Raw genomic sequence first — 12,854 nt, 5'->3', positions numbered from 1 at the left:
GACCAAAGAAGAGTTCACAAACAGGAAGTAGGCTGAGGAAGCGTTTACAAACAGGAGATGGACCAAGGAAGAGTTCACAAACAGGAAGTAGGCGGAGGAAGCGTTTACAAACAGGAAGTAGACAGAGGAAGAGTTCACAAACCGGAAGTAGACAGAGGAAGAGTTCACAAACAGGAAGTAGGCCGAGGAAGTGTTCACAAACAGGAAGTAGACCGAAGAAGACCTCACAAACAGGAAATAGACCCAGGAAGAGTTCACAAACAGGAAGTAGGCTGAGGAAGAGTTCACAAACAGGAAGTAAACAGAGGAAGAGTTCACAAACAGGAAGTAGACCAAGGAAGATTTCACAAACAGGAAGTAGGCTGAGGGAGCATTTACAAACAGAAAGTAGACCAAGGAAGAGTTCACAAACAGGAAGTAGGCTGAGGAAGCGTTTACAAACAGGAAGTAGACAGAGGAAGAGTTCACAAACAGCAAGTAGGCTGAGGAACTGTTCACAAACAGAAAGTAGACCAAGGAAGAGTTCACAAACAGGAAGTAAACAGAGGAAGAGTTCACAAACAGGAAGTAGACCAAGGAAGAGTTCACAAACAGGAAGTAGGCCGAGGAAGAGTTCACAAACAGGAAGTAGGCTGAGGAAGAGTTCACAAACAGGAAGTAGACAGAAGAAGAGGTTACAAACAAATATTGTATTCAGTGTTGTATTCAGTGTTGTACACTATTAAGTGTTGTACTCTATTCAGTGTTGTATTATATTCAGTGTTGTTTTGTATTCAGTGTTGTACTCTATTCAGTGTTGTATTCTATTCAGTGTTGTATTATATTCCGTGTTGTATTGTATTCAGTGTTGTACTCTATTCAGTGTTGTATTGTATTCAGTGTTGTATTGTATTCAGTGTTGTACTCTATTCAGTGTTGTATTATATTTAGTGTTGTATTGTATTCAGTGTTGTACTCTATTCAGTGTTGTATTATATTCAGTGTTGTATTGTATTCAGTGTTGTACTCTATTCAGTGTTGTATTATATTCAGTGTTGTATTGTATTCAGTGTTGTACTCTATTCAGTGTTGTATTGTATTCAGTGTTGTTTTGTATTCAGTGTTGTATTGTATTCAGTGTTGTACTCTATTCAGTGTTGTATTGTAATGTATTCAGTGTTGTGTTATATTCAGTAATGTATAGTATTCAGTGTTGTATTATATTCAGTGTTGTATCGTGGTGTATTTGAGCAAGACTTTGGTCAGCTGGAGGTCCTCAGAGTTGGGACCATGTGACCCGCCAATGAAGTCTGGTGTCTTGCTCCCAGAGTCTGTCTTCTCTGCAGAAGTGTCCTGAAAAGCGACTTTGCGACACGTCGGTCCGCGTGGTGGACTTCGGCAGCGCCACCTTCGAGCACGAGCATCACTCCACCGTCGTCTCCACGCGTCACTACCGGGCCCCAGAGGTGATTCTGGGTCAGTACCGGATACTGGGACCGCGAAGTCCCGCTGGTCTTGTTTGCGGCTCTTCAAGCTCCTCCCTCTGGTCTCCTGCAGAGCTGGGCTGGAGTCACCCCTGCGACGTGTGGAGCATCGGCTGCATTCTCTTCGAGTACTACCAAGGATCCACGCTCTACCCGGTCAGTGTGCCACCACTGCGGGTGTGGAGGGTCGCCAGGACGCTGAGCGTGGTCTTGTGTCTGTGCAGACTCACGACAATGAGGAACATCTCGCCATGATGGAGCACATTCATGGACCCATCCCTCAAAGGATGATACGGACAAGCAGGTGGCACACTTCAAATCCTTCACTCCGGCATGGTGAAACGGGTTAATGAAGGGGTGGATTAGTGGCGGCAGCAGGTGGTGACAATAGTTGACAAACAGAAACCGGAGATTGGTGAAACGGGTATATGAAGGGCTGGATTAGTGGCGGCAGCAGGTGGTGAAACTAAACGACAAACAGAAACCAGGGCTGGGTGAAACGGGTATATGAAGGAGTGGATTAGTGTCGGCAGCAGGTGGTGTCACTAGTTGACAAACAGAAAACGGGGCTAGGTGAAACGGGTATATGAACGGGTGGATTATTGGCAGCAGCACGTGGTCACACTAATCAACAAACAGAAACCGGGGCTGGGTGAAACAGATATATGAAGGGGAAATTTAGTGGCGGCAGCAGGTGGTGACACTAGTTGACAAACAGACAACGGGGCTGGGTGAAACGGGTATATGAAGGGGAAATTTAGTGGCGGCAGCAGGTGGTGACACTAGTTGACAGACAACGGGGCTGGGTGAAACGGGTATATGAACGGGTGGATTAGTGGCGGCAGCAGGTGGTGACACTAGTTGACAGACAACGGGGCTGGGTGAAACGGGTATATGAAGGGGTGGATTAGTGGCGGCAGCAGGTGGTGACACTAGTTGGCAAACAGAAACCGAGGCTGGGTGAAACAGGTATATGAAGGGGCGGATTAGTGGCGGCAGCAGGTGGTGTCACTAGTTGACAAACAGAAAACGGGGCTAGGTGAAACGGGTATATGAAGGGGTGGATTATTGGCAGCAGCACGTGGTCACACTAATCAACAAACAGAAACCGGGGCTGGGTGAAACAGATATATGAAGGGGAAATTTAGTGGCGGCAGCAGGTGGTGACACTAGTTGACAAACAGACAACGGGGGTGGGTGAAACGGGTATATGAAGGGGAAATTTAGTGGTGGCAGCAGGTGGTGACACAAGTTGACAGACAACGGGGCTGGGTGAAACGGGTATATGAAGGGGTGGATTAGTGGCGGCAGCAGGTGGTGACACTAGTTGGCAAACAGAAACCGAGGCTGGGTGAAACAGGTATATGAAGGGGCGGATTAGTGGCGGCAGCAGGTGGTGACACTAGTTGACAAACAGAAAACGGGGCTGGGTGAAACGGGTATATGAAGGGCTGGATTAGTGGCAGCAGCAGGTGGTGACACTAATCGACAAACATAAACCGGGTCTGGGTGAAACAGGTATATGAAAGGGCGTGATTTCATTGCTCAAAAAATAATAAGGATCTAAAATCAATGTTATAATTGATTAATTTAATAAGGCTCCAATTACCTTTTTCAAAATATGCCTTTTTTTGGGAGGGAAATATTGCATATTTTGTGATTGCCATTTAAAAACATAGTTTTATTTGGCAAAAAGGGCATAAAACAAAAACAAAAAAATTAAAAGAATATCTTTTTTTTTTTTTAACGAATGAATAGATCTGAAGTTGATCTAGAGACTTAAGTTTTGGAAGTAAAAAAAAATAAAAAATGATTGGGACCCTTTTGGGTCCCCAAGAATTTCAGTGTGATTGTTTTTTTGTTTTTTTTTAATGTCTTTGCTCAAAAATAATAATGAATCAAAATGTTGTTGACATATTTAAGGCTCCAAATACTTCACATCAAATATTACACTTTGAAATATATTTTTTGGGGAAAATATTACATATTATTTTTTGTGCTTTACAAAAAAAAAAGTTTTATTTGAAAACAATAAAAACATGAAAAGTTTATAAAAACATAATCGTTGGAGGGATCTGAAGTTGATCTGGAGCAGGGGTCACCAACCTTTTTGAAACCAAGAGCTACTTCTTGGGTAGTGATTAATGCGAAGAGCTACCAGTTTGATACACACTTAAATAAATTGCCGAAAATAGCCAATTTGCTCAATTTACCTTTAACTCTATGTTATTATTAATAATTCATGATATTTACACTTAATTGAACGGTTTAAAAGAGGAGAAAGCACAAAAAAAATGACAATAAAATTTTGAAACATAGTTTATCTTCAATTTCTACTCTTTACAATTCAAAATTCAACCGAAAAAAAGAAGAGAAAAACTAGCTAATTCGAATCTTCTTGAAAAAATAAAAAATAAAATTTATGGAACATCATTAGTCATTTTTCCTGACTAAGATTAATTTTAGAATTTTGATGACATGTTTTAAATAGGTTAAAATACAATCTGCACGTTGTTAGAATATATAACAAATTGGACCAAGCTATATTTCTAACAAAGACAAATCATTATTTCTTCTAGATTTTCCAGAACAAAAATTTTAAAAGAAATTCAAAAGACTTTGAAATAAGATTTAAATTTGATTCTACAGATTTTCTAGATTTGCCAGAATAATTTTAATCATAATAAATTTGAAGAAATATTTCACAAATATTCTTCGTCGAAAAAACAGAAGCTAAAATGAAGAATTAAATTAAAATGTATTTATTATTCTTTACAATAAAAAAAAAGACATTTACTTGAACATTGATTTAAATTGTCAGGAAAGAAGAGGAAGGAATTTAAAAGGTAAAAAGGTATATGTGTTTAAAAATCCTAAAATCATTTTTAAGGTTGTATTTTTTCTCTAAAATTGTCTTTCTGAAAGTTATAAAAGGCAAAGTAAAAAAAATAATGAATTTATTTAAACAAGTGAAGACCAAGTCTTTAAAATATTTTCTTGGATTTTCAAATTCTATTTGAGTTTTGTCTCTCTTAGAATTAAAAATGTCGGGCAAAACGAGACCAGCTTGCTAGTAAATAAATAAAATTTAAAAAATAGAGGCAGCTCACTGGTAAGTGCTGCTATTTGAGCTATTTTTAGAACAGGCCAGCTGGCTACTCATCTGGTCCTTACGGGCCACCTGGTGCCCGCGGGCACCGCGTTGGTGACCCCTGATCTGGAGACTTAAGTTTTGAAAATAAATTTAAAAAACACCTAAATATTTGACTTATTTTTACGTCTTTAATGAGTGGGACCCTTTAGGGTCCCCAAAAATTTTAGTGTGATTTTTAAAAAAAAAATGTCATTGTTTAAAAATAATAATGAATTAAAATCAATGCTATGAATTATTGACATTTAAGGCTCCAAATACTTCACATCAAATATTCAACTTTAAAAGTATTATATATTTTGTGTGTTTGCCAGAAGAAAAAACATATCTTTTATAACAAAAACAGCATGAAATAAATAAATAGAAATAAAAACTAACAATGGATGGATCTGAAGTTGATCGAGAGACTTGAGCGTTGAAAGTTAAAAAAAATAAACAAATGTTGACTTATTTTTGACACTTTAATGAGTGGGACCCTTTCGGGTCCCCAAGAACTTGAGTGTGATTTTGCAGTGAAAAGGCGGCAGGTTGATTCTGGTGTGTCTTGTACCAGGAAGCAGGTCTACTTCCAACATGGCCGGAAGGATATCTCCAAGTCTGGGCGGCACGTGAGAGCCAAGTGCAGACCTCTACGGGTGAGCGCCTCCTCCCCCGCCCGCCGTCCGGCCGCTCTTGACCTTTCCCTCCGTCCCGACCCAGGAGTGCATCCGCTCCCAGGCCGGGGAACACCAGCAGTTCTTGGACCTGCTGGAGAAGATGCTGGAGTACGAGCCTTCCCAGCGCATCTCGCTCTCCCGCGCCCTCCGCCATCCTTTCTTGGCGCCGGCCCAGCGGCCGCCGAGGTCCGTGGTCGGGAGCGAGAGTCCGGACCTCAGGTAGACTGCGGCACCTGGAGGTCGGTGCTGCCTTTTGATTGGTCCGCTGTCAAGGTGACCTCATTGGCCGGCGACTTGGCGCTGTAGTTTGACGTAGTTAGCGCCATCCTGCCTGCGCCCCTCGCTGACTGGGGGAGCTGAACGGGTCTGGAGGACGTGCTGGGTGCCCCCCCTACAGTAGAGGGGTGCGGGCGGGGGCGTGAGGGGCAGGCTTTTTAGTGTCGGGCTGGGAGTCTTTGGGCACCATACGATTCAATTCGACTCCTGGGGTGATGATTCGATCCAGAATCCATCCTCCATTCAGAGCGATTCTGACAATTGGTATTGTAATTATATTTGCCACTATTTAGGACCTAAAGATTTGATCCGATTCCGATTCCCGGGTAACAATTTGATTCAGATTGGATGTTTGATTCAAGCTGATTGTGCCAATGTATTATTTGGTATAATAATCAGAATGAAACTTGTTCAAAACAGGTTAGAAAATATCCTTCTGGTGGCCTAAAAATATCTTTAAAAAAATATATTTTTATAAAGATTTTGTTTTACAAGATATTTGATTTATTTGTTTATATATATATATATATATATATATATATATATATATATATATATATATATATATATATATATATATATATATATATATATATATATATATATAAACAAATAAATACTATATATATATATATATATATATATATATATATATATATATATATATATATATATATATATATATATATAAACAAATAAATACTATATATATATATATATATATATATATATATATATATATATATATATATATATATATATATATATAAACGAATAAATCAAATATTTTGTAAAACAAAATCTTTATAATATAAATATATTTAAAAATATCTTTAAAAAAATATATTTTTATAAAGATTTTGTTTTACAAAATATTTGATTTATTTGTTTATATATATATATATATATATATATATATATATATATATATATATATATATATATATATATATATATATATATATATATATATTTATAAAGATATATTTATAAAGATTTTGTTTATATATATATATATATATATATATATATATATATATATATATATATATATATATATATATAAACAAATAAATCAAATATTTTGTAAAACAAAATCTTTATAAAAATATATTTTTTTAAAGATATTTTTAGATATATTTTTTATATTTTTATTTTTATACATATATATATATATGTATATATATATTTTTTACAAAATATTTGATTTATTTGTTTATATATATATATATATATATATATATATATATATACATATATATATATATATATATATATATATATATATATATATGTATATATATATATATAAACAAATAAATCAAATATATATATATATATATATGTATATAAACAAATAAATCAAATATTTTGTAAAATTATATATATATATATATATATATATATATATATAATATATATATATATGTATATATATATACATATATATGTATATATATATATATATACATATATATGTATATATATATATATATACATATATATGTATATATATATATATATATATATATATATATGTATATATATATACATATATATGTATATATATATATATATACATATATATGTATATATATATATATATATATATGTATATATATATATATATATATGTATATGTATATATATATATATATATATATATATATATATGTATGTATATATATATATATATATATATATATATATATATATATATATATATACATATATATATATGTACAGTATATATGTACAGTATATATGTGTATATATGTATGTGTATATAGATATGTATATATGAGTTTATATGTATATATTTGAATATATGCATATGTGTATATATATGTGTAAATATACGTATACATATTTACATTTATGTGTGTATGTATGTATGTATATGTGTGCATACTGTATACAGTAAGTGCATATATATGTATGTATATATGTACATTGTGTATGGATATATGCAAATATATCCATCATTTTAGGAGTGGGGATGATTCTGAGCATGTGCTGAAAGATACAACCATCCCATGAGTTGACACCCCAGTGAGAGTGGACTTTGTCAGCCACTGTTTTGAAGTTGTGGTTTAAAATGTTGAACAACGTTGCTACATGCTAATGCTGCTGTTAGTGCTAGCAAACACAGACGGTGTTGTCTGTGTTGTTGTTGTTGTTGTTTGTTTTGATGATGTCAGCATGCCCAGGTAAGAAGTAATGGTCATGCCTCAAATACTGTAAATGTTAGCATGCATGATACTGCATGCCATGTGTACTGATGCTATGTGCACACAACCTAGAGTATTCTTGATAGCTGCCTCTTGCTAGCAGTTGTTGACTATTTAGGAGGGAGGTGAAAGGAAAAGATGAATTACATTTAGTTTGAAGGCCTCGTATGAATTATTGATATCATCTTGATTTGTTTGATGAACATTTGCACTCTACTAAAACACATTCATGGCAAATAAATTGTTCAAGAATTGTATTTGTTTCTTGAGTGCAATGCAACAATTTTAGCATCGTTGAAACATTAATGTACAAAGTTTATTACTTTATTAGCCCCAACTGGGATTTGAACCCAGAACCTTTTAAATTGCAGGACAAGCGCTGTTGTTGTGAGACACAACAACATTATTTTGTTATCTGTGATGGAGCAGGAGGGGGCTGGGAATACTTTTTCATTGTTTTAAATGTGTTTATTGACATTTTACACATCCTTTTTAAAAGTTGACTTCTTTTAAAATGTGATACAAGCAGATCTGCAGCGTGTTTACATGTCTGTGATATCATGTGCGATACAAACAGTCCTGCAGCGTGTTTACTTGTGTGTGATATCATGTGCGATACAAGCAGTCCTGCAGAGTGCTTACTTGTCTGGGATATCATGTGTGATACAAGCAGTCCTGCAGCGTGTTTACTTGTGTGTGATATCATGTGCGATACAAGCAGTCCGGCAGCGTGTTTACTTGTCTGTGATATCATGTGCGATACAAGCAGTCCTGCAGCGTGTTTACTTGTCTGGGATATCATGTGCAATACAAGCAGTCCTGCAGCGTGTTTACTTGTCTGGGATATCATGGGTGATACAAGCAGTCCTGCAGCGTGTTTACTTGTCTGGGATATCATGGGTGATACAAGCAGTCCTGCAGCGTGTTTACTTGTGTGTGATATCATGTGTGATACATGCAGTCCTGCAGCGTGTTTACTTGTGTGTGATATCATGTGCAATACAAGCAGTCCTGCAGCGTGTTTACTTGTGTGTGATATCATGTGCGATACAAGCAGTCCTGCAGCGTGTTTACTTGTGTGATATCATGTGCGATACAAGCAGTCCCGCAGTATTTACTTGTGTGGGATGTTATGTGCGATACAAGCGGTCCTGCAGCATGTTTACTTGTGTGTGATATCATGTGCGATACAAGCAGTCCTGCAGAGTGTTTACTCGTGAGTGATGTGATGTGCGATACAAGCAGTCCTGCAGTGTTTATCTGTGTGTGATATCATGTGCGATTCAAGCAGTCATGTAGATTGTTTACTTGCCTGTGTGATATCATGTGCGATACAAGCAGTCCTGCAGCGTGTTTACTTGTGTGTGATATCATGTGTGATACAAGCAGTCCTGCAGCGTGTTTACTTGTGTGTGATATCATGTGTGATACAAGCAGCCCTGCAGCGTGTTTACTTGTGTGTGATATCATGTGTGATACAAGCAGCCCTGCAGCATGTTTACTTGTGTGTGATATCATGTGTGATACAAGCAGTCCTGCAGCTTGTTTACTTGTGTGTGATATCATGTGTGATACAAGCAGTCCTGCAGCGTGTTTACTTGTGTGTGATATCATGTGTGATACAAGCAGTCCTGCAGCATGTTTACTTGTGTGTGATATCATGTGTGATACAAGCAGCCCTGCAGCGTGTTTACTTGTGTGTGATATCATGTGCGATACAAGCAGTCCTGCAGATTGTTTACTTGTGTGTGATATCATGTGTGATACAAGCAGTCCTGCAGCGTGTTTACTTGTGTGTGATATCATGTGTGATACAAGCAGTCCTGCAGCTTGTTTACTTGTGTGTGATATCATGTGTGATACAAGCAGTCCTGCAGCATGTTTACTTGTGTGTGATATCATGTGTGATACAAGCAGTCCTGCAGCGTGTTTACTTGTGTGTGATATCATGTGTGATACAAGCAGCCCTGCAGCGTGTTTACTTGTGTGTGATATCATGGGTGATACAAGCAGTCCTGCAGCTTGTTTACTTGTGTGTGATATCATGTGTGATACAAGCAGTCCTGCAGATTGTTTACTTGTGTGTGATATCATGTGTGATACAAGCAGTCCTGCAGATTGTTTACTTGTGTGTGATATCATGGGTGATACAAGCAGTCCTGCAGCTTGTTTACTTGTGTGTGATATCATGTGTGATACAAGCAGTCCTGCAGATTGTTTACTTGTGTGTGATATCATGTGTGATACAAGCAGTCCTGCAGATTGTTTACTTGTGCAAAACTGGACTCTTGACAATATTTTTGTTGATTGTAAATACTACTTTGCTGCTTTACACACACACACACACACACACACACACACACACACACACACACACACACACACACACACACACACACACACACACACACACACTGCTCACATTGACTTATGATGACGTGCTGATATCACACTCACAAGGCTGCCAGTGTGTGTTGTCACCTCCAACCTTGGCGTGTGTGTGTGTGTGCGTGCTTGCGTGTGTGTGTGTGTGTGCATGTGTGTGTGTGTGTGTGTGTGTGTGTGTGAGTGTACTTTTTGATCTGCTTGTCATCTCGCTTCCAAGAAACACATTAATATGTATAGAATACGATACATTATGATATCATTATGGATATGAATAAATGTACGTATTACATCTTTCATTTTTCATAATAAAACTTGTTTGTACACAACTCTATTATTATTATTATTATTATTATTATTATTATTATTATTATTATTATTATTATTATTATTATTGTTATTAGAAAAGACAAAAGTAGCTATTAAAATCACTAACCTAAAAGTCACAATAATTCATGAAGTTAGGCTGAGTATTGCAGACACGTTTGTTACTGGATACTTTCTCATATGCCTTGGAGACTTTGTATGTGTAAGTAACATGTAACTATAATTATTTGATACTTGTTGATATTGTCACCTTTTATTATTTATTGTTATTACTTATGTCTAGCTGCTGTGCTATTGTGTGCTTAGCTGTTGTGTAGCTGCTTGTTGCTACTAGCCTATAGCCTAGCATGTTTACCTTTTGGAAATGACTTTAGTAAAGTAGAAGAAATGTTGTTTATTTAGATGTTAACTATCTGTCAGCTTTGTACACCCTGCTTGTATCGCACATGATATCACACACATGTTAACACGCTGCAGGACTGCTTGTATCGCACATGATATCACGCACACAAGTCAACACGCTGCAGGACTGCTTGTATCACACATGATATCACACACAAGTAAACACGCTGCAGGACTGCTTGTATCACACATGATATCACGCACACAAGTCAACACGCTGCAGGACTGCTTGTATCACACATGATATCACACACAAGTAAACATGTTGCAGGACTGCTTGTATCGCACATGATATCACACACAAGTCAACACTCTGCAGGACTGCTTGTATCGCACATGATATCACACCCAAGCAAACACTCCGCAGGACTGCTTGTATCGCACATGATATCGCACACAAGTAAACAAGCTGCATGACTGCTTGTATCGCACATGATATCACACACAAGTAAACACACCGCAGGACTGCTTGTATCGCACATGATATAACACACAATTAAATTTGATGCAGGACTGCTTGTATCGCACATGATATCACACACAAGTGAACATGCTGTAGGACTGCTTGTATCTGAAATGGTATCACACACAAGCAAACATGATGCAACTGCTTGTATCGCATATGGTATCACACACAAGTAAACACACCGCAAGACTGCTTGTATTGCACATGATATCACACATAATAGTAAACACACTGCAAGACTGCTTGTATCGCACATGATATCACACACAAGTCAACACACTGCAGGACTGCCTGTATCGCACATGGTATCACACACAAGTCAACACGCTGCAGGACTGCTTGTATCGCACATGATATCACACACAAGTCAACACTCTGCAGGACTGATTGTATCGCACATGATATCACACACAAGTCAACACACTGCAGGACTGCCTGTATCGCACATGGTATCACACACAAGTCAACACGCTGCAGGACTGCTTGTATCACACATGATATCACACACAAGTCAACACGCTGCAGGACTGCTTGTATCGCACATGATATCACACACAAGTCAACACTCTGCAGGACTGCTTGTATCGCACATGATATCACACACAAGTCAACACTCTGCAGGACTGATTGTATCGCACATGATATCACACACAAGTCAACACACTGCAGGACTGCCTGTATCGCACATGGTATCACACACAAGTCAACACGCTGCAGGACTGCTTGTATCACACATGATATCACACACAAGTCAACACGCTGCAGGACTGCTTGTATCGCACATGATATCACACACAAGTCAACACTCTGCAGGACTGCCTGTATCGCACATGATATCACACACAAGTCAACACTCTGCAGGACTGCTTGTATCGCACATGATATCACACACAAGTCAACACTCTGCAGGACTGCTTGTTTCGCACATGATATCACACACATGTCAACACGCTGCAGGACTACTTGTATCGCACATGATATCACGCACACAAGTCAACACGCTGCAGGACTGCTTGTATCACACATGATATCACACACAAGTAAACACGCTGCAGGACTGCTTGTATCGCACATGATATCACGCACACAAGTCAACACGCTGCAGGACTGATTGTATCGCACATGATATCACACACAAGTAAACACGCTGCAGGACTGCTTGTATCACACATGATATCACACACAAGTAAACACGCTGCAGGACTGCTTGTATCGCACATGATATCACACACAAGTCAACACTCTGCAGGACTGATTGTATCGCACATGATATCAAACACAAGTCAACACACTGCAGGACTGCTTGTATCGCACATGATATCACACACAAGTCAACACGCTGCAGGACTGCTTGTATCGCACATGATATCACACACACAAGTCAACACTCTGCAGGACTGCTTGTATCGCACATGATATCACACACAAGTCAACACTCTGCAGGACTGATTGTATCGCACATGATATCACACACAAGTCAACACACGGCAGGACTGC

At 37.7% G+C, this 12,854-nt stretch overlaps 1 protein-coding gene across 1 annotated transcript in view; it reads left to right on the top strand.

Moving 5' to 3' along the window:
• Positions 1–1,286: 1,286 nt before the first annotated feature.
• LOC133660496 (dual specificity protein kinase CLK2-like) overlaps positions 1,287–12,854 on the top strand; it is a gene marked incomplete at its 5' end in the record, with an annotated part of 15,129 nt that continues 3,561 nt past the window's right edge. Inside the window, 5 exons of the mRNA XM_062064034.1 lie at positions 1,287–1,455; positions 1,537–1,619; positions 1,688–1,767; positions 5,168–5,249; positions 5,314–5,489. Of these exons, the coding sequence (XP_061920018.1) occupies positions 1,287–1,455; positions 1,537–1,619; positions 1,688–1,767; positions 5,168–5,249; positions 5,314–5,489 (590 nt within the window). The remainder of the gene's footprint in view (positions 1,456–1,536; positions 1,620–1,687; positions 1,768–5,167; positions 5,250–5,313; positions 5,490–12,854) is intronic.

The sequence above is a fragment of the Entelurus aequoreus genome, linkage group LG11 (genome assembly GCF_033978785.1).
Source record: "Entelurus aequoreus isolate RoL-2023_Sb linkage group LG11, RoL_Eaeq_v1.1, whole genome shotgun sequence".
Lineage (NCBI taxonomy): Eukaryota > Metazoa > Chordata > Actinopteri > Syngnathiformes > Syngnathidae > Entelurus > Entelurus aequoreus.
This window is presented reverse-complemented; position numbering and strand designations above follow the sequence as displayed.